This window comes from Staurois parvus, unplaced genomic scaffold (genome assembly GCF_062004578.1).
Source record: "Staurois parvus isolate SC_StPar_1 unplaced genomic scaffold, SC_StPar_1.0 ptg002257l, whole genome shotgun sequence".
NCBI lineage: Eukaryota > Metazoa > Chordata > Amphibia > Anura > Ranidae > Staurois > Staurois parvus.
The window spans coordinates 8,076-30,000 of record NW_028320053.1 but is presented as its reverse complement, the minus strand read 5'-3'; the positions used below and the strand labels follow the sequence as shown (position 1 = coordinate 30,000).

Genomic DNA, 21,925 nt, shown 5'->3' with positions numbered 1-21,925 from the left:
TTACCACTTGAGCTCCTGAGGATTTACCCCCCTTAATGACCACGCCTTTTTTTGCTGTTTGGCGCTGCACTAATTCAAATGATAATTGCGCGGTCGTGCAATGCTGCACCCAAACAAAATTTACGTCCTTTTTTTCACACAAATAGAGCTTTCTTTTGGTGGCATTTGATCACCTGTGCGCTTTTTATTTTTTGCACTATAATCAAAAAAAACACGAAAATTTTGAAAAAAAACCCCAATATTTTCTACTTTCAGCTATAAAAAAAATATCGTAAACTCAAAGTTAGTCATAAATTTAAGCCAAAATGTATTCTGCTCCATGTTTTTGGTAAAAAAAAATCCCGTGCATTAGCGGGCAAACTGGCGCTATCTGTTAGGGGCGCTAACACTATCGGAAGTCGCCAGTGACACTGATACAGTGATCAGTAAAAATCGGTTCACTGATCAGTGACACTGGTGACAGGGCAGTGAAGGGGTTAACTGGGGGGGGCGATCAAGGGGTTAAACGGGATTATTGGTGTACTGGCGGGCAATCTGGCGCTATCTGGGAGGGGCGCTAACACTATCGGAAGTCACCAGCGACACTGATACAGTGATCAGTAAAAATCGGTTCACTGATCAGTGACACTGGTGACAGGGCAGTGAAGGGGTTAACTGGGGGGGGGGGGGAGGGGGGCAATCAAGGGGTTAAATGGGATTTCTGGTGCACTAGCGGGCAAACTGGCGCTATCTGGGAGGGGCGCTAACACCATCGGAAGTCGCCAGCGACACTGATACAGTGATCAGTAAAAATCGGTTCACTGATCAGTGACACTGGTGACAGGGCAGTGAAGGCGTTAACGGGGGGGGGGGGGGGATCAAGGGGTTAAACGGGATTACTGGTGTACTGGCGGGCAATCTGGCGCTATCTGGGAGGGGCGCTAACACTATCGGAAGTCGCCAACGACACTGATACAATGATCAGTAAAAATCGCTTCACTGATCAGTGACACTGGTGACAGGGCAGTGAAGGGGTTAACTGGGGGGGGGGGGGGGGGCGATCAAGGGGTTAAATGTGTCCTAGGTGTGTTCTAACTGTCAGTGTGCTGTTTTACTCACTTTTACTGTGTCTTGTTCTCTGTCTGGAACGGAATGTGTCCAGGCAGAGAAGAATGACATCATATCCTGCCCTGTGTAAATGTCAACACAGGACAGGATAGGACAGGGACCGATCATGTGATTTCAGCCAGAAATCACTGGCTGAAATCTAATGATTGATCCCTCCTGGATCGAATAGTATCACCCGCGGGTCGGCGGGAGCGTGTGCGCGCGCCCCCTACCCGCGAAAGTGTCGGGAGCGCGGAGCCTGTTTTAAAACGTGCTTTTGCGCTCTACTGCCGCCCTGCACACGTATATATACAGTGGCAGGGCGGCAAGCGGTTAAAAAAAAAAATTATTTTTTTACTATTTTGGGCCAGTTTTCCTTTGATAATAGAAAAAAATCCATTACCATTTACCATCAAACAAAAGCCCAATTTGTCCTGAAAAAAAAAAAAGCGCTATAATCCACCTCAATGTACAAAGTAGTTGTGATGATACGGACGGTTTTACTAACACAGGTCAACGTTGCAAAATTGTGCTTAGGCATTTAGATTTGTTTTACCCTTAGGTGTGAAGGGGTTAAAGGAGAAGTTCAGTTTCTGGAACACGTTACATGTTGCAGCCCCGGCCTCCTCAGACATGTCATTCATTCAGTGTTTTATGTTAATGAATGCTTACAAGTACCATCAGCCATTGCGGCGGACGGCTTGTAGTTTTCAATGGACTGCGAGGGAGCTGGTGAACGCTCTGGTAGTCCACTGACCCTTCCTACCATTCAGTAACTGTGTCTGTATTGGAGGTATCAGGAGATAAGGTATGGGCAGACAGCTTACCTGTCATCTGCTGATCGTGGGTGCGATGCCTTATGCAGGCATCAATGGTTCGAATTGCGAGCGATTTTTCGTCAGAAAACGTCATTCGCTCGGTAATCTGATGGCGCCATCAATGATTTCGAAGATCGGCCGACCAAGTTATAAAGTTCACCCCATATAACAGGCGAACGTCTGTTCCTTCCAGGTCACGGCTCATAGTGCATATTCCTTCCGGAAAAAAACGATCGTACGATTTGACCGTCATTGAGTTGAAAATCTGTAGTTTTCAACGAATTTTCCAACAAGCCTGATCACCGAAAAGGGGAGAAACCACGAAAATCAGGTGCCACCAGGGGCGGACTGACAACTCATGGGGCCCCCGGCAATAGGGGATCATGTTCCCCTCCCTCCTAGATTGTAAGCTCCAAAGAGCAGGGCCCTCAATCCCCTCATGTTTTGCATTGTATTGGTATTGTTCTGTCACATGTTCTGTCCCCCTTTGTAATGTACAGCGCTGAGCCAACTATTGGCGCTTTATAAATACTGTATAATAATAATATAATAATGGGGCCCCTGTGTCCTTGCCCAAACTCAAAAAAGCCTATGAAAAAAGGTACCAGGGGTATCTCATGGGGCCCCCTACTGACCCCGGGCCCTCGGGCAGCGACCGAGTTTCCAAATGGTCAGTCCGCCCCTGGGTGCCACTAACACGAAAATCGGCTGATTATTCATAGGTCTGATTTTCGGACAAAAAAAAAAAAAATCGGTCGAATTTCAACCCATGTATGGCCGGCCTTACAGGTGGATTTTAATAAATAAATAAATGCACATCTTACCTGCAAAAAAAATGTGAATTTATTTATTTAGTTAAAAAAAAAAAAAAAAGTGAACTTCTTTAACCGGTTCAGCTCCACCCATAGTAGAAATACTGCTACAGGGCGACAGTTGTGCGCAAAATCACGTAGGTATACACACAATATCGCACCATACACGCTTGTTATAATGGAAGTTTACGAGCCGCCATCTTGGAAATTCCTGAACACATTGAAAATCCATTATAACAAGCGTTCTTGTTTACATCTGCGGAGGATTTGTGGGCTAAAGAGGAGACGGGACCGTTTGCAGCAGAGTGAGGAGGAAAGTCGAGTCATTTACGCAGTATACCGACCCGGGTTAAAAAGGGAAAGGCGGTATTTGACCGATGCGATTTGGGTCATAAAGGAGGTGAAAGTATATATGTATGTCTCTGGTGGAGGAGCACCTATAGGAATATATGTGGATATAAGCAATAAAGAGCACCTGTTTGGGAACAAAATTATAAACGCACGGATCAAGCACACATTATTGACTTTTACCCTCCCTAGCAGTCTGATTATGTCCATACTTCTGTGCTCAAAGCGGTACATTTTTTTGCATGGAAATATGTTTTTTTTTTTGATTGTCGGCCTGTAATATTTAGGAATAACTCACTGAAATCTGTCCGAACAAGAGTCTAGTAAACATCCCGGGGATGATAAAATTTGAAATACGAAATCACAAATTATAATATAATAATCATAAAAAATAATAATACATTTAATTCAATAATATAATCAAACCAAAAACACTGAAATGTGAAATAGAGCGCCAAGTTGGCACATCGCTGAGCTCAGTCGCAGAATCGTTTTCAGTGTCTGATGAGGAATTTCCCCCACCAATCATTATCACTCAATTCTGCAAGTGGTTCTGATTTACTATCGCTGTTCTCTAGCCGGTCTAAAACCGCGCCTGACCTAAAGGGACGCTTTTTGGACGCCATGGACGTTTCTCAGTTTCCAGGCAGAAAGAACAGTAAAAATGCAGGCAGGGCGCCGGACAAAGCACTCGGGACAACATGTATGTGAAATGGTTTGAAACAGGAATGTTATACTATGAGATTTTAGTGTATTTAGTGAATGGCACTTTTTAACATTTTTAAATTTCCCGCCAGTTCCGTCCCCCGTACGTCCCAGGGAACGGAACCCGGAAGACGCATCGGCCGGAGGAGATGGCTTGGGAAACTGCAGGGGGGACATCGCGGGAATGGGGGACTAGGTAAGTGCTGGAGGGATCCCAGAGCAACGCTGCAGAGTATTCCTGTGTAGCTCGGGGGGGTTATCGCTTTGGTACTGAAAGTTTACCCCGAGCTACACTCAGGAATACCTCCAGGGGGGTTAAAGTTGTATTCACCGTTGTTGCATAATCACGTGGTCTGGATGCTTTCATTCATATATGAGGTTATAGAGATATATGCGCGGCACTATTTTATGACATTCATATCACCAGAACAGAGGACAGTTAGAACCTGTATTAGGACCAGTTCACACTACATGTGTTTCAGTTGTTTTTTTTTCTGCATCCAAAACGAACAGAAAGTAGGTGATATGGTGGTCCGTGTCATAGTTCCCATCAATGCTAGCAGTTCCGGTGCATTTCAGTTGCAGAAAAAAAAAAAAAAGTAGAACAGGCTGCACAGAACTGTACTGGAACACGGTAAAACGTAACTGGAACCTATTTAAATTAAAGAAAAAGGGGGGAGGGGGGGGGGAAATGAACCAGAAAGTGTTAAAAAGCGTCAAAAACACGCATGCAAAAACGCATCCGGAACGCATCTGGCCTGCGTTTCTGTGGTGAGAACTGGCACTAAGGGATGCATTCCAGGTATGTTTTTGATTGCAGCACAACGCATCGAAAATGCACCAGAACGCACCAAAAACACACTGGAAAGCACATGTCCCTATTTGAATTGAAAAAAAAAAGAGAGGGGAAAAAAATTAACCAAAATGCATCAAAAAACGCACCAAAAATGTGCATACAGAAACGCATCCGGAACTGATCTGGACTGCGTTTCTGTGGTGAGAACTGTCCCTAAGGGATGCATTCCGGATAAGTTTTTGCTTGCAGTACAACGCATCAAAAAAGCACCGGAAAGCACTAAAAACACACTGGTTCGCACCCGGAACTAATCTGCACTGCGTTTCTATGGCGTGAACCGGCCCATTACATGAACTGGGTACATTGTGAGGATTTTGGTAAACTTTGAGGGATAAAACTACAGACCATATTACAGCAGAATCAAACATAACTAACCTCAAGCAACTTTATGGAGTTCAGGAATTTTGCGTTCTCCTTGATATTTTTCAGTCTTTCAAGTTCGTATGCCGAGAGTTCCATCTGCTCCTGAAAAGCAAACGACATTATGAAACCAAATGCAGTAAAAAGCAGGATAAATTGCTGTAAAGCCCAGTACAGCGGGGTATCAGCATGTGAACTTCAATCCAGTGTTACTCAGCCTTTTATCAGTCACGGAACCCTTTGAAAGTGTTTTCAGCCCCGGTTCATACCGTAGAAACGCATGTGATTCGCACAGAAGTCGCATGGCATTCCTGCGCAAATCTCATGCCATTTTGTATGGCTCAATTCACATAAAAAAAATTTAAATATTGTATTTTTTTTCCTGTTTTTTTGCACTACAAATAAGATATGTGCGATGTGCAGCGGATTTTGTTCATATTCTTTTCAAACTATAGTCCGGCCCCCCAACAGTGTGAAGGTCCGTGAACTGGCCCCCTGTTTATAAAGTATGAGGCCCCCGGATCTACAACATTGGCCAGATGGTATTAAGTAGCATTGACAGATCACATGCAAATTATATTTAAGTGTCACAAAGATGAAATATTTTGTTTTTCAGTGTAACTCATGGATGGCATTGTGTGTCAGGGCTCTTTTGATCACTGAAAACAATCTGGGACACCTGTGATAATTAGATTGGCCGGTGAGCGCAATTGAAGGAAAAACTACTAAAGGAGGGCGTTCCACATTATTAAGCAGAGGACCATTTTCAAGCAATATGGGGAAGAAAAAGGATCTCTCTGCTGCCGAAAAGAGTGAAATAGTTCGATGCCTTGGACGAGGGATGAAAACATTCGATATTTCACGAAAACGTCCGCGTGATCATCGCACTATGAAGAGATTTGTGGCGGATTCAGAGCACAGACGGGTTGGTGCAGATAAAGGCACATTGAGGGAGATTTCTGCCAGATCCAGGCATCGGATCAAGAGAGCAGCTGCTAAAATCCCATTACATAGCAGCAAACAGATATTTGAAGCTGCTGGTGCCTCTGGAGTCCCACGGACATCAAGGTGTAGAGTCCTCCAGAGTCCTCCAACTGTGCATAAACCTTCTATTCGGCCACCACTAACCAATGCTCACAAGCAGAAACGGCTGCATTGGGCAGAAAAATACATAAAGACTCATTCTCAAACAGTCCTGTTCACTGATGAGTGCCGTGCAACCCTGGATGGTCCAGATGGATGGAGTAGTGGATGGTTGGTGGACGGCCACCCTGTTCCAACAAGGCTGTGACGTCAGCAAGGCGGTGGTGGAGTCATGTTTTGGGCCGGAATCATGGGAACAGAGCTGGTTGGCCCCTTTAGGGGCCATGAAGGTGTAAGGATGACCTCTGCAAAGTATGTGGAGTTTCTGACTGACCACTTTCTTCCCTGGTACAGAAGGAAGAACTATGCTTTCCGTAATAAAATCATCTTCATGCATGACAATGCACCATCTCATGCTGCAAAGAATACCTCTGCATCAATGGCTGCTATGGGGATAAAAGGAGAGAAAGTCATGGTGTGGCCTCCATCCTCCCCTGACCTCAATCCTATGGAGAACCTTTGGAGCATCCTCAAGCAAAAGATCTATGAGGGTGGGAGGCAGTTTACATCCAAACAGCAGCTCTGGGAGGCTATTCTGACATCTTGCAAACAAATTCCAGCAGAAACTGTCCAAAAACTCCCAAGTTCAATGGATGTGAGACTTGTGATCTGCTATCAGATAAGGGCTCCTATGTTACAATGTAACGTGACCGCTTCAAATGTTTACAAAGTTCCAATGTTGGGAAAAGTTTGATTGAAATAGCTTTTGATTTCAGTAAATCTGCTGCAAACACAACAAATGACAATTTTCAGTTCTTTACAACCTAGAAAGTGTTTGGAAACTTCCTGTGCGGAATAATCCGGAACACAAATCCTGTTATCATTAGGAGGTTTGTTCAATAAAATGTGAATTGTCCTCTTATAGTTGTCACCTGAGAATTATGCCGACTGATATTTGCATCAATTATTGAGGGAAATGAGAAAAATATAATTTGCAGAATAATTTGGAACACGATGTATGTATAACTCTGCCATTAGACAGGAAAGATTTTTACTGCATTCTCTGAAGAATGTGCTTGAGGTGATTGTAGCCGTATTAGTGCATTTGTGACAGAAACAATGGAGTCCTGTCCGGGATACTTTTTTTTATTTGCACTAACATACAATTTTGAGGACAAGCTTTCGGGAAATGTCCCTGAATGTACCTGAAGAAGGGGACATTCCCCGAAAGATTGTCCTCAAAACTGTATGTTAGTGCAAATAAAAAAAAGTATCCCGGACAGGACTCAATTGTTCCTGCCTGAAGAATGTGGTAACTGATAGTGCGGCTCAGTTTACAGCTCAGTTTGCAGCAGCCGTCAGTGAACATCCCCTCCACAGTACAACCAATGCAGGAGACATTACCTGATCCAACTCTTCCTCACTTTCAGATTCTTCCGTCGATTGTTTTTGGGCCTCATCGTCTGTCTCCATGAAGAACCTTTCCTCCTCCAGGGTGTCAAACTGAAGATTCTTCTTCCTAAGACTTCTCCTTACACCGGCGTTACTTGAACTACTGTGTGTGCCGGGAGCAGAGATACCGGATTCACTTTCCTGTGAGGAGCGAAATCAGATTCATATAACACAGACAGCACAGATTTCACATACACAGCGAATAATTCAACACAAATACTAATGGACAATCGATTTACAATAAGGGGGGGGGGGGGGTCTAGTGGCCCTCTTTTGAAAAAAATGTTCCTGGCTATATCTTGATTAACCGCTTCCCCACCGCTCTATAGCGCAAATACAGCTACAGGGCGGCAGGGCTGCGCAAAATCATGTATATACATGATTTTGCTGTTTCAGGTTGGGGGTCATGCACACGCCACCCAACCCGTGCTGCCATTGGTGGCTACGGCTGTCAATCACCACTGGGTCCCAGCCGGAGATTCCCCCCCGGCACCCGGCGATCACCAAGGAACACTGACAGGGAAGAGGTCTGTATGTAAACAATACAGATCTCTCCCCTGTCAGCTCCAGCGTGCTGCTTTGTATGGCTCTGCATAGCAGTGCTTACATAGTAAAGCACACACAGCACACAAAGTACTATTTCAGTAATTCCACTGGTATAAGCATCATTTCTACTGAATGAAATGGATTCATTCAGTATTTACTATTGTTGTTAGCGGTGACTGGCCACAGCTAATCACATGGTACAGGTGGGTCCGTGATTAGCCCTGCCCGTACCATGTGATCACTGTGACCAATCACAAAGATCAACAAAAAAAAGTACACAATGGATGCCATGAATAAAAGCAACCGTTTTTCTGAATGAAGCTGATTCATTTAGTAATTATTGTTGTGATTGGCCACAGCTAATCACATGGTCCGTGATTAGCCCTGTTTGTACCATGTGATCACTGTGACCAATCACAAAGATCAACAAAGAAAGTAAACAATGGATGGCATAAATAAAAGCAACCATTTAATGAATGAAACAGATTCATTCAGTAGTTAGTGTTGTGATTGGCCACAACTGATTACATGGTACAGATAGGCTGTGATTGTCTCTGTCTGTACCATGTGATCCCTGTGACCAATCACAGCCAGCAACACAATTGTAAGCAATCTGCTGTAAATTGGTCACAGTGATCAAATGGTACTGGCAGCACCTGGTACACTGATCGTTCATCTGCTGTCCAGTGAACAAAGTGAATGATAGATCGCACTGCGGCACGACCCAAGGCACATTCAAGGAAGGACGTCATAGGACATCCACCTGGAACGACGAGTGTCCCACTTGGCCATCATCTGACAATAGGCTGGGCCAGAACTAGTTAAAGTGTAACTAAGTGTAGCAAACTGGCTCATCAGAGATGGACGCGGAGTTCCCCTTTTCTATTGAAAGTATTCCTCAAGCCTTCCTTCCCTACCCCCTCCCTTCCTGAGAGGCACTGGGACAGATGTGTGTTTAAAAGTTGCTGGCAGGCTGGAGCCACAGGGGGGCCCAGCACTACAAAGCCCCCCATGAGCAGCAGACGATCAGTCCTCAAGGCCTGGGAAAGCTCACCCCTCCTAATCAAGATAAGGCAGCTTTTCCCGGACTTGAAGAAGTCGGAACTTCATAAAAACCTACCAGCCAGGTGACAGAAGTTAATTGAACATTCCTCAGGTCAGCTGTCACCTATGTTTCATATCATGGATTATGAAGCTGTTAGTTTTAATGCAGAGCCCATCTGAGGATCCTGCCAAACAGGGTATTGCCAATATTCAGGAGCCACCCCCCCACCCCTTGCAAGGGGATTTTAAAAAAGATAGGCTGACAAGCCTAGAGTTGTAAGCAAAGCACATCTCCTGATCTTAACATTGTAACAGAGGAGATCAAAGACCCTTTCTGCTCTGCAACTTGGATCTGCTTACAAACCAAGGCGTATTGGCAAGTCAATTTATCCTTTAACTTCCTTCCTATTATCTCTTTGCTGTTTTGTTGGTTTTATATACTAAATGATATACAGTGGGGCAAAAAAGTATTTAGTCACCACCAATGGTGCAAGTTCTCCCACTTACAAAGATGAGAGAGGCCTGTAATTGGCATCATAGGGAGACCTCAACTATGAGAGACAAAATGAGAAAACAAATCCAGACAATCACATTGGCTGATCTGGAAAGAATTTATTTGCAAATTATGGTGGAAAATAAGTATTTGGTCACCTAAAACAAGCAAGATTTCTGGCTCTCACAGACCTGGACCTTCTTCTATAAGAGGCTCCTCTGTCCTGCACTCATTACCTGTATCAATGGCACCTGTTTGAACTTGTTATCAGTATAAAAGACACCTGTCCACAACCTCAAACAGTCACACTCCAAACTCCACTATGGTGAAGACCAATGAGCTGTCGAAGGACACCAGAAACAAAATTGTAGACCTGCACCAGGCTGGGAAGACTGAATCTGCAATAGGCAAGCAGCTTGGTGTGAACAAATCAACTGTGGGAGCAATAATTAGAAAATGGAAGACATACAAGACCACTGATAATCTCCCTCCATCTGGGGCTCCACGCAAGATCTCACCCCGTGGGGTCAAAATGATCACAAGAACGGTGAGCAAAAATCCCAGGACCACACGGGGGGACCTAGTGAATGACCTGCAGAGAGCTGGGACCAACGTAACAAAGGCTACCATCAGTAACACACTACGCCGCCAGGGACTCAGATCCTGCAGTGCCAGACGTGTCCCCCTGCTTAAGCCAGTACATGTCCGGGGCCCGTCTGAAGTTTGCTAGGGAGCATTTGGATGATCCAGAAGAGGATTGGGAGAATGTCATATGGTCAGATGAAACCAAAATAGAACTGTTTGGTAGAAACACAACTCGTCGTGTTTGGAGGAGAGAGAATGCTGAGTTGCATCCAAAGAACACCATACCTACTGTGAAGCATGGGGGTGGCAACATCATGCTTTGGGGCCGTTTCTGCGCAAAGGGACCAGGACGACTGATCCATGTACAGGACAGAATGAATGGGGCCATGTATCGTGAGATTTTGAGTGCAAACCTCCTTCCATCAGCAAGGGCATTGAAGATGAAACGTGGCTGGGTCTCCCAACATGACAATGATCCCAAACATACCACCCGGGCAATGAAGGAGTGGCTTCGTAAGAAGCATTTCAAGGTCCTGGAGTGGCCTAGCCAGTCTCCAGATCTCAACCCCATAGAAAACCTTTGAAGGGAGTTGAAAGTCCGTGTTGCCCAGCAACAGCCCCAAAACATCACTGCTCTAGAGGAGATCTGCATGGAGGATGGGCCAACATACCAGCAACAGTGTGTGCCAACCTTGTGAAGACTTCCAGGAAACGTCTGACCTCTGTCATTGCCAACAAAGGATATATAACAAAGTATTGACATGAACTTTTCATATTCACCAAATACTTATTTTCCACCATAATTTGCAAATAAATTCTTTCCAGATCAGCCAATGAGATTGTCTGGATTTGTTTTTCTCATTTTGTCTCTCATAGTTGAGGTCTCCCTATGATGCCAATTACAGGCCTCTCTCATCTTTGTAAGTGGGAGAACTTGCACAATTGGTGGGGACTAAATACTTTTTTGCCCCGCTGTATATCTAGTTACATTTTCTTTGTAAATATTTTATTGCATCTGTTTGACTCTTTCAGTAATAAATCTTTCTTTCTGAAAGTGTTAAACTGTTTCTAAGCGCTTACTTGCAATTCATGAATTCCTGCCTTTGAAGGGACGCTACTGTGTTTGTTTAATCCTCTGCCCAATCGGCCTGCGGTGACCGTATTGGACAGGCGACTTTTCAATCATTATAGTGTATATTTGATAACGGGAGTTTCCGAGTCTCCGACAAAAGTGGTGGTGGCAGTAGAGGGTTAGTTGCGTAATTAACCCGACCCAGTAACAAGCGCATTTAGGCTGCAGGCACCGATTGTAACCCATTAGCTGGACAATCGCTGTGCAGAGTGCAGCTGGGTGTGGCCTTGTTACGCACTGCGGTTTTAGATCGGCCGGTCCTTTGGTCACGTGGTTGGTGAGAAGGTCTGGGGTCTGATGCCGCGAGCATGATGTATTATTGTTGGTCGCAGTCATGCGATTGTTGCATGTTGGTGGCGGCGATCGTGCGATCGGGACACTAAGGGCTAATTGTTTTACCTGTTTTGAATAGAGTGGAGAGGGATTAGAACCCCTGTCAGGTTTCTAATGCTGTCTGTGGGAGATTCACCGTCCCATTTACTGTAAGTAAAAGAAAATCCCAAATTTTGGGTTGACGCCAGAACAGGAATAGAGAGGGAACCTTTCAATGGGGACACTCTGGGATTTCCTCTCACTTCCTGCTCTTGCTACCGGACAGGAAGTGAAAGTAAATCTGTGCAATGGGGACACATGGCAAAAAATAAACTGACAAGGATTTTAACCCTCCATTACTCGATCGACAATGAAGAAAACATTCTGCCTTTAGTTTTACTGGACATGACAAAAATAAAGAGCAGATAAGACAGAAAACCTTTTACCAAGCCACCAAGTATACTGGTAGGCCATCAGATGAGGTCGTCTCACCTGATCCAGGCCATTCTCACTGTTCGATTTTTTGTGAACGGTTTCCTCCAGATTTCCAGATTTGTCCTTCAAGCGTTCGAGCTCAACAACAAGACGCTTATTCCCCCGGCTCATCTCTGGAGGTGCGTCACAAGTCTTCTCGGATTTGTCTTGCCGAAGACTTCCAACCGGAGCGTTCCTACTGGAGATGGCGAGTACACCGTGTGCAGGCGTCCAGTGTAGAGGTGCTTTGTTCCGGGCTTTGCTTTTATTAGCTGGACTCTTCTTCGGGGGGGGGGGGGGGGGGGTTTGAGGATTACACATTAATATAATTATAATATGATTACTAATTGGATTGCATAAATACAAAATTTTGATTACAGCAATTTACATGCAGAATGCGTTTTCCCAAGACAAGATTAAAGAGGTATTAACCACTCAGAGACCGCCCTATAGTAGAAATACTGCGACAGGGCTGCACTTGTGCGCAAAAATCACGTATATGTACGTCATTTTGCATTTCCGGGTAGGTGGGCCATGCATGTGCCCTACCCGTGCCGTAGTTCGCAGCTGCGGATGTCAGTTACCATGTCCCGGCCAGTAATTACCGAGCATCTCCGACGGGGAGGAAGATTGTTTTGTTTACAATCTTCCTCCCTGTCAGCTCGGGCACACTGCACAGCACAGCCATCCTGATCAGTGTGCTTATAGTGAAGCACCCCCCCTTTAGTAAAACACTTCCAGCACACAGTTAACCCTTTGATTGCCCCTCAGATTGACCCCTTCCTGCTCAGTGCCATTAGTAGCCTACAGTTCTCCCTGTCAGCTCGTGCACACTGCTTTGCATGGCAGATCATGATGTAAAAAATTCCCAGCACACAGTTAACCCATTGATCGCCCCTCTTATTGACCCTTTCCTGCCCAGTGTCCTTAGTACAGTGTCAGTGCATTTTTTTTTAAGCACTGATCACTGTATTGGTGTCACTGGAGATGTCAGTGACACCAAGTCAGTCCCCCTCCAGTGTCAGAATGTCCACCGCAGTCCTGCTAAAAGTCGCCATTACTAGTAGAAAAAAAAAAAATCCCATTATCTATACCGCATTTGTAAACGCTATAACTTTCACGTAAACCAATCAATTTACATGTATTGGGATTTTTTTTTTTTTTTTTTTTTAGCAAAGACACGGAGCAGAATACATTTTGGCTTAAATTTATGACGAAATTAGATTTTTTACATTTTTTTTACTGGACATGTTTAATAGCAAAATAAAAAAGAACCGCAGATGCGAACAAATACCACCAAAATAAAGCTCAATTCTTGGGGAAAGGATGTAAATTTCAGTTGGGTGCAGCGTTGCATGACCGCGCAATTGACAGTAACACAGCGCCGTAATGCATAAAAAGTGGCCTGGTCGGGGGGGGGGGGAACTTAGGAGGGCGAGGGGTTCAACCCCAAACCCAAAATGTAATATAAACCAAACAAATGAAGACCTCTGCGCTAAATATATACACACACACGGATGCTTTCACCCCCTTCCAGTCCGGACACTTTCACCCCCTTCCAGTCCGGACACTTTCCCCCCCTTCCAGTCTGGACACTTCCCCCCTTCCAGTCCGGACGCTTTCACCCCCTTCCAGTCCGGACACTTTCCCCCCCTTCCAGTCCGGACGCTTGCACCCCCTTCCAGTCCGGACGCTTTCACCCCCTTCCAGTCCGGACGCTTTCCCCCCCTTCCAGTCCGGACACTTTCCCCCCCCTTCCAGTCCGGACACTTCCCCCCCCTTCCAGTCCGGACGCTTTCACCCCCTTCCAGTCCGGACACTTTCCCCCCCTTCCAGTCCGGACACTTCCCCCCCTTCCAGTCCGGACACTTCCCCCCCTTCCAGTCCGGACGCTTTCACCCCCTTCCAGCCCGGACACTTTCACCCCCTTCCAGTCTGGACACTTTCACCCCTTCCAGTCTGGACACTTTCACCCCCCTTCCAGTCCGGACACTTTCCCCCCTTCCAGTCCGGACGCTGTCACCCCCCTTCCAAGTCCGGACGCTTTCACCCCCTTCCAGTCCGGACGCTTTCACCCCCTTCCAGTCCGGACGCTGTCACCCCCCCTCCAGTCCGGACGCTTTCACCCCTTCCAGTCCGGACGCTTTCACCCCCTTCCAGTCCGGACACTTTCCCCCCCTTCCAGTCCGGACACTTTCCCCCCCTTCCAGCCCAGGCAATTTTCAGCTTTCAGCGCTATCACACTTTGAATGACAATTGCGCGGTCATGCAACACTGTACCCATATGAATTTTTTACATTTTTTTGGGACAGATAAAGCTTTATTTGGTGGTATTTATTCACCGCTGGGATTTTAATTTTTTTTTGCTATATAAATGAAAAAATCCAAAAAAATTTTTAAAAAAGTGTTTTTCTTATAAAATTTTGCAAATAAATAATATTTCATCATAAATCTTAGCCAAAATGTATTCAATTATAATTTTTTGCAGCCATTGAGAAATACTGTGTTAGTTGTGATTGGTCACAGCTTGTCACATGGTACAAGGCTGTTGTGAATGGCTCTGTACCATGTGATCTCTGTGATCATTCACAGATTTCACACATAGTAAGCAATGATGCCAGAAGTGACATCTTGCTTACTACTCTGCATGTGATCACTGATTGGCCAATTAGTGATCACATGATCGGGACCTCGCACAGAGGTCCCGTACAATGATCGGTGTTCCACTGTGTCCGGAGGACACAGCAGGCACTGGATCGTGGTGCTGCGCACTCCCAGGGAATGCACAGCTTGAATATGCGGGTGCTGTTTATGAACGGCAACCCGCCCCTGGACTGCCACCATCCGGCCATTTATAAACAGCGGCCGGACTGTAAATAATAATACGTAAATTTATGTATTATTTACAGAATGCATAAATATTTGTGTTTTGCGATATTTAGCACTTAAATTGTGCGCTATTTTTGGTGGTAGTTTTTTTTTTTTTTTTGGAGGGCTAAGACCAGCCATACATGGGCATCGACCGATTTTTTTTTTTTTTGTCTGAAAATCAGACCCAAGAATAATCGGCCGATTTTCGCTATGTTAGTGGGGTCAATGGCACCGGACGATTTTCGTGGTTCCTCCCCTTTTCGGTGATCGGCCATGTTGGAAAATTTGTGAAAAACTACCGATTTTTCCACTCCATGATGGTCAAAATCGTACGATCGTTTTTCCGAAAAGAATCTGCGCATGAGCCGCGACCTGGAAGGAAATTAAGTTTCGCCCTGTTATATGAGATTGAACTTTATGACTCGGTCGGCCGATTTTCGAAATTATTGATGGCGCCATCGGATTAATGACGTTTTCAATTTTCGGACGAAAAATCGTTCGGAATTCGAACCACGTATGGCCTGCATGATGCAGCCACCACATCTAAGACCGGTAAGCTGCAATATAATACATTTTTGCTTTTGGGGGTTTAATACTGCTTTAAATATTAGGTCCTTTCACACAGGAGCAGATCCCCCGCGCTGAATCGGAGCAGAACGGGACAGGTGAGACTTCTGTGGCATCCACGCCGTCAGTTTTTGGTCCAATTCTGACAGCAAAGTGGAGCCATGGTGCGTCTATGTCCTGCCTGATGTCAATGTAGGAGTCCATTTACATCACGCTACCTCTGATCCGTCATGTTTAGGTCCCGGAAAAGACGCAGTAATCTTCCATTTTTTTTTTTTTGGACCCGGATGAGCTCATAGGCAGGCTGAAGTAACCGGACACAGATCCATCTAGATCCACCTGTCCGTAGACCTGCATGGAGCATCCAATCAGACAGACCTAATCGGAAAGCCCAACGAAAAGGGTCCCAGCAAGAGATGTCAGACGCAGGAACTGGTGCACGCTATACTCAGTCCAGGGCCACACAGACGGCTAGATGGTAGGGATGCACAGAAATATCGGCGGACGAAATGTATCAGCTGAAAATAGTGTTGTGGGCATTTTGCCCACAAGAAAAAATGGCTGCCGAAGACACACGACTTTACCACGTTTAGGGTGCTTTTTACGTAGGTCATGTGACTAAAAAAAAAAAAAAAAAAAGTATCAAAACGCAGCGTGTGTGCTTTTGATGGGTTTTCAGTGCATTTCAGGCCTGGTCACTCAATGCAGTTCGCATTTTGTACGTTTTGTGTTCTTGCATGCGCATTTTTGATTAATTTTTTTTTTTTTAAAGACTTGTTGCTGGGCAGATTAAAAACGTATCAAAAACACAACATGTGCATTTTGCTGCGTTTTCAATGCATTTCAGGCCTGGCTCACACCAATGCAGTTTGCGTTTTCGCACGCAAATTTTTGACTCCTTTTGCGTTTTTTTATTCTTTTGGGGGGCCAACTGTTGCCGAGCAGATTAAAAAAGAACACATAAAAAAAGCACTGTGCATTTCAGGCCTGGTTCACACCAATGCGTTTGCCTGTTTTGCAGTGCGTTTGACACATTATGTAATTTTGTTTTTTTTTTGCCAACTTGTTGCTGGGCAGATAAAAAAAATTATAAGAAACGCATCAAAAACTTTTTTTTGCTCGATTTTTAATGCATTTCAGGCCTGGTTCACACCAATGCAGTTTGCATTTTGTAGTGCGTTTTGAATTATTTTTTTAATGGGTTTCTTTCTGCCAAACTTGTTGCTGGGCAAATTAAAAACACTAAACACATCAAACAACGCAACACGTGTGCATTTTTGATGCGTTTTCAATGCATTTCAGGCCTGCTTCACACCAATGCAGTTTGCGTTTTGTATGTTTTGCAGTGCGGTTTCTCACACACATTTTTGATGCATTTGAGCATAAAAAATGCAAAAACGCATCGAAAACGGCAAACGTGTGAAAATCCATCAAAAATGCACTATGTGAGTTCTCTGCAGCGTCTCCATTGAAGTCTATTAAGTCAAAAATGCAACATTTTGTGTTAAAAAGGCCCTGGCCCTTTCCAAAAACGCAGCAGCTCAAAAAACATCATAGATGTGACCGTGTCCCATAGGAAACCATGGCTGAATGGACTGTAGTGCGTTTATACAAAAAGCCCACATTGGTGTGAACCAGGCTTCACTGGGGAGGTGCGTTTTTGATGCCTTTTTTGTTTTGTTTTTTTTTTAACTCACCAAATATTCACCAAAACTCAACAAGAAGGATTTTTAACACCGAAAAGAGAAGCACAAGGGACCAGGGTGAAGACACACATTCGATTTAAAGGGAAGCTTTTTTTTCTTCAGCTTTTGCACTTTTTTTTTTTTTTTTTTTAACGCAAAAGCGCTGTAGAAACTGCTCAGTGTAAAAGCAGCCTAATTGGCCAAAAGGTGCTGAAAATAATTTCATATTTAAATTCATGATATTGATTAACCCCTTCCCGTCTGGCCATTGTATATAAACGGCCGGATGGTGGCAGTGCAGGGAGTTTATAAACGGCCTCCCCGCCCCCTGCTTGTGCGCACTCCCTGGAGCGTGCAGCACCGCGATCCGGTGCCCGCTGTGTCCTCAGGACACAGTGGAATACCGATCGTCGGATGGGACCTCTGTGTGAGGTCCCGATCATATGATCACTGATTGGCCAATCAGTGATCACATGCAGAGTAGTAAGCAAGATGTCACTTGCTTACTACGTGTGAAATCTGTGAATGATCACAGAGGTCACATGGTACAGGGCTATTCACAACAGCCTTGTACCATGTGACAAGCTGTGACCAATCACAGCTCACTCAGTATTTCTCAGTGGATGCAGGAATGCAACCAGAGAGAAGGAGAAATGATTGCTTTTACATCCTATATGGGTGTAAAAGCAATCAGTGTCAAAAAATCTTCATCACCCCCCACAAGTAGTACAGTGTCACCATGGTGACCCTGTACTGCTAGGGTGACAGTATGTAAAAAAACAAATAATAATATAAACAAATAAAAAAAAATAAAAAAAAAAATAGTTTAAAAATTATATTTGGTTAGAAATTATTTGGGTTATTTTTTTTTTACTAAAAATATAACGGAATAAATTTTGGATAAGATTTATGATGAATTATTATTTATTTGCAAAATTTTATAAGAAAAACACTATTTTTTCAAATTTTTGGACTTTTTCATTTACATAGCAAAAAAATAAAAATCCCAGCGGTGAATAAATACCACCAAAATAAAGTTGTATCTGTCTCTAAAAATGCTAAAAATATTCATATGGGTTACAGTGTTGCATGACCGCGCAATTGTCATTCAAAGTGTGATAGCACTGAAAAATTGGCCTGGACAGGAAGGGGGTGAAAGCGCCCAGACTGGAAAGGGGGGGGAAAGCGCCCGGACTGGAAGGGGGGGGAAAAGCGCCCAGACTGGAAAGGGGGGGGAAAAGCGCCCAGACTGGAAAGGGGGGGGAAAGCGCCCGGACTGGAAAGGGGGGGGAAAGCGCCCGGACTGGAAAGGGGGGGGAAAGCGCCCGGACTGGAAAAGGGGGGGAAAGCGCCCGGACTGGAAAGGGGGGGGAAAGCGCCCGGACTGGAAAGGGGGGGGAAAGCGCCCGGACTGGAAAGGGGGGGAAAGCGCCCGGACTGGAAAGGGGGGGGAAAAGCGCCCAGACTGGGAAAGGGGGGGGGAAAAGCGCCCAGACTGGGAAAGGGGGGGAAAAGCGCCCAGACTGGAAAGGGGGGGGAAAGCGCCCGGACTGGAAAGGGGGGGGAAAGCGCCCGGACTGGAAAGGGGGGGGAAAGCGCCCGGACTGGAAAGGGGGGGGAAAGCGCCCGGACTGGAAAGGGGGGGAAGCGCCCGGACTGGAAAGGGGGGGGAAAGCGCCCGGACTGGAAAGGGGGGGGGAAAGCGCCCGGACTGGAAAGGGGGGGGAAAGCGCCCGGACTGGAAAGGGGGGGGGGGGAAAGCGCCCGGACTGGAAAGGGGGGGGGGAAGCGCCCGGACTGGAAAGGGGGGGGGGAAAGCGCCCGGACTGGAAAGGGGGGGGAAAGCGCCCGGACTGGAAAGGGGGGGGAAAGCGTCCGGACTGGAAAGGGGGGGGGGGGAAGCGCCCGGACTGGAAAGGGGGGGGGGAAAGTGTCCGGACTGGAAGGGGGTGAAAGCGTCCGAACTGGAAGGGGGGAAAGCGTCCAGACTGGAAAGGGGGGGGAAAGTGTCCGGACTGGAAGGGGGTGAAAGCGTCCGGACTGGAAGGGGGGGAAAGTGTCCGGACTGGAAGTGGTTAAAAAGTCAAAAAGAACACATTTATTAAAATTTTTTTTTTTTTTTTTTTAAAAAAAACATTTTTGTTTTTGGCCAAATGCATGCAGAATTTTCGGTTTTGGTTCTAGAATTTTTATTTCAGTGCACCGCTAGTTAAACGCTCCCTTGCTCTACCCAAAATGGAAAAAAAAAAAAAAAAAAAAAAGTTTTGCCTGAGAAAAAAAGGAAGCCCAGGGTATGACAATGACCCTGGGGGGGGGGGGGGACATTTGTAAAATTCAGAGAAGCTAAAAAAAATAAAAAAATAGCAACTGTATAATTTACTTTATAAACCGCAATCACTATTCCTACACACCGTACAATGCACAGAAATACTGCTTATAAATACCACCCCCCACTGACGTTATAACTGCTCCATATAAAAAGGCAGCTGCAGAATGAACACCTGAGACGTCTCACCTGATCGGACTCCTCCGGGTTCTCAGGTTCACCCTTTCTCTGGGTTCTCGGGTTCGGACTCCTCCGGGTTCTCGGGTTCGGACTCCTCCGGGTTCTCGGGTTCGGACTCCTCCGGGTTCTCGGGTTCGGACTCCTCCGGGTTCTCGGGTTCGGCCTTCAGGCCAGACAGCACAATGCTGAGAGTTCTCCTCACACAGCTGTTCTCCAACGATAGGCAGGCTGCCTTCCCTGCACTGCCCTCTATAGACCGGTCCTCCTCCATCGGATGTTTCCTCTTCTGCCCCTTCTTTCTGGGTGTGGACATCACGTCGTAATCCAGGGAGGAAAGTGCAGACTCTCCATCAGTGGTCTTCCCAATATTTGGTGTGCTTCCTGTTTGAGACAAAAATGCAAATCTGAGCAACTATATTGCCTATTTATCACCGAGCCGGTAAGGAGCTCGGGGGAGGAGTTATCAGTGACGGCGGAGGCCGAACGGTGCGGTGCTGGTGAATTTGGTGCAAAAATTTGCACGAAATGCTTTAAAATTGCTAAAAGTGGTGTAAATTGCTGTAATATACTTGAAATACAATGGCGCAAGTGCAACGGCCCCTGTGATGTTCACAACAGGTGATGCAGTCAGAGGGGCGAGGTGAATGTGCGTCCAGAATTTGCATTTTTCTGTGCGAATTCCGCACCGCATCAGAATCGCACCCCGTTCATGCGAACCACTGCGGGTGTGCATGTTAACAACACCCCAAAATGAGTTTGGAAAACGCGGTGCGACGTGCAGAATCGGATCCCATAGGTGTGAATACACGTGCGATCCGATTCTAGTGCCGACCAAAAAAGGGTTCTGCACGTTTTTCATGCAGGTGCATTACGTAATGTACGACTCCAATCGCACCGCACAAATCGCTTGTGATATGTACAGGAATGCAGTGTGGTTCCTATGCGAATCACATGCGATATACCGAGCCGCATGTATGTGGACCCGAGCTCACACCGAGAAGTTTTTCAAATGTTCTTGTGTAAAAAAAAAAACAAAAAAAATGCCTGAAAAGCTCAAGAAAAACTGCTTCCCTGTGTATGTGAATGTATATCCATGTATGTGTTCACACTGAGGCTTTGTGCCTGCCGTGTAAAAACATCTTTGGGGCATATTTGGAAAGTTAAAAAAATGCCCCAAAAATGCCTCTTCCCATTGAAATCAATGCAAAAAACGCCTGAAACGCGCATTAACACTTCTGAGAAGCATTTTGGTGCAGTTTTTAAATCATGTGTCCTTTAACCCCTCGCCTACCGGGCACTTCTACCCCCTTCCTGCCTATCGGGCCACTTCTACCCCCTTCCTGCCTACAGGGCACTTCTACCCCCTTCCTGCCTACCGAGCGCTTCTACCCCTTCCTGCCTACCGGGCACTTCTACCCCCTTCCTGCCTACCGGGCACTTCTACCCCCTTCCTGCCTACAGGGCACTTCTACCCCCTTCCTGCCTACCAGGCACTTCTACCCCCTTTCCTGCCTACCGGGCACTTCTACCCCCTTCCTGCCTACAGGACACTTCTACCCCTTCCTGCCTACCGGGCACTTCTACCCCTTCCTGCCTACCAGGCACTTCTACCCCCTTCCTGCCTACCGGGCACTTCTACCCCCTTCCTGCCTACCGGGCACTTCTACCCTCCTCCTGCCTACCGGGCACTTCTACCCCCTTCCTGCCTACAGGGCACTTCTACCCCCTTCCTGCCTACCGGGCACTTCTACCCCCTTCCTGCCTACCGGGCACTTCTACCCCCTTCCTGCCTACAGGGCACTTCTACCCCCTTCCTGCCTACAGGGCACTTCTACCCCCTTCCTGCCTACCGGGCACTTCTACCCCCTTCCTGCCCAGGCCAAGTTTCAGCTTTCAGTACTGTCACACTTTGAATGACAATTGCGCGGTCATGCAACCCATATGAAATGTTTATCATTTTTTTTGTGACAGATAGAGCTTTATTTTGGTGGTATTTAATCATCTCGGGGATTTTTATTTTTTCTTAAACAAACCAAAAACCACAAAAAATTAAAAAAAAAAAAAGTTTCTTAGTTTTTGTTATAACATTTTGTAAATAAGTGATTTTGCTCCTTAACTGATGTGCGCTAATGAGGCTGCAGTGACGGGCACTGATGAGGAGGCACTGGTAGGTTGCACGGATGGGCATGG

At 45.9% G+C, this 21,925-nt stretch overlaps 1 protein-coding gene across 1 annotated transcript in view; it reads right to left on the bottom strand.

Moving 5' to 3' along the window:
- Positions 1-20,094, bottom strand: part of LOC149431451 (WD repeat-containing protein 76-like) — a 62,064-nt gene extending 41,970 nt beyond the window's left edge. The window contains exons 1-4 of the mRNA XM_089665592.1: positions 19,745-20,094; positions 12,125-12,388; positions 7,473-7,661; positions 5,001-5,090 (exon numbers count right to left, since the gene is read on the bottom strand). Coding sequence (XP_089521718.1) covers positions 5,001-5,090; positions 7,473-7,661; positions 12,125-12,238 — 393 coding nt within the window. The 5' untranslated portion in view covers positions 12,239-12,388; positions 19,745-20,094. The remainder of the gene's footprint in view (positions 1-5,000; positions 5,091-7,472; positions 7,662-12,124; positions 12,389-19,744) is intronic.
- Between the last annotated feature and the right edge of the window lie 1,831 nt (positions 20,095-21,925).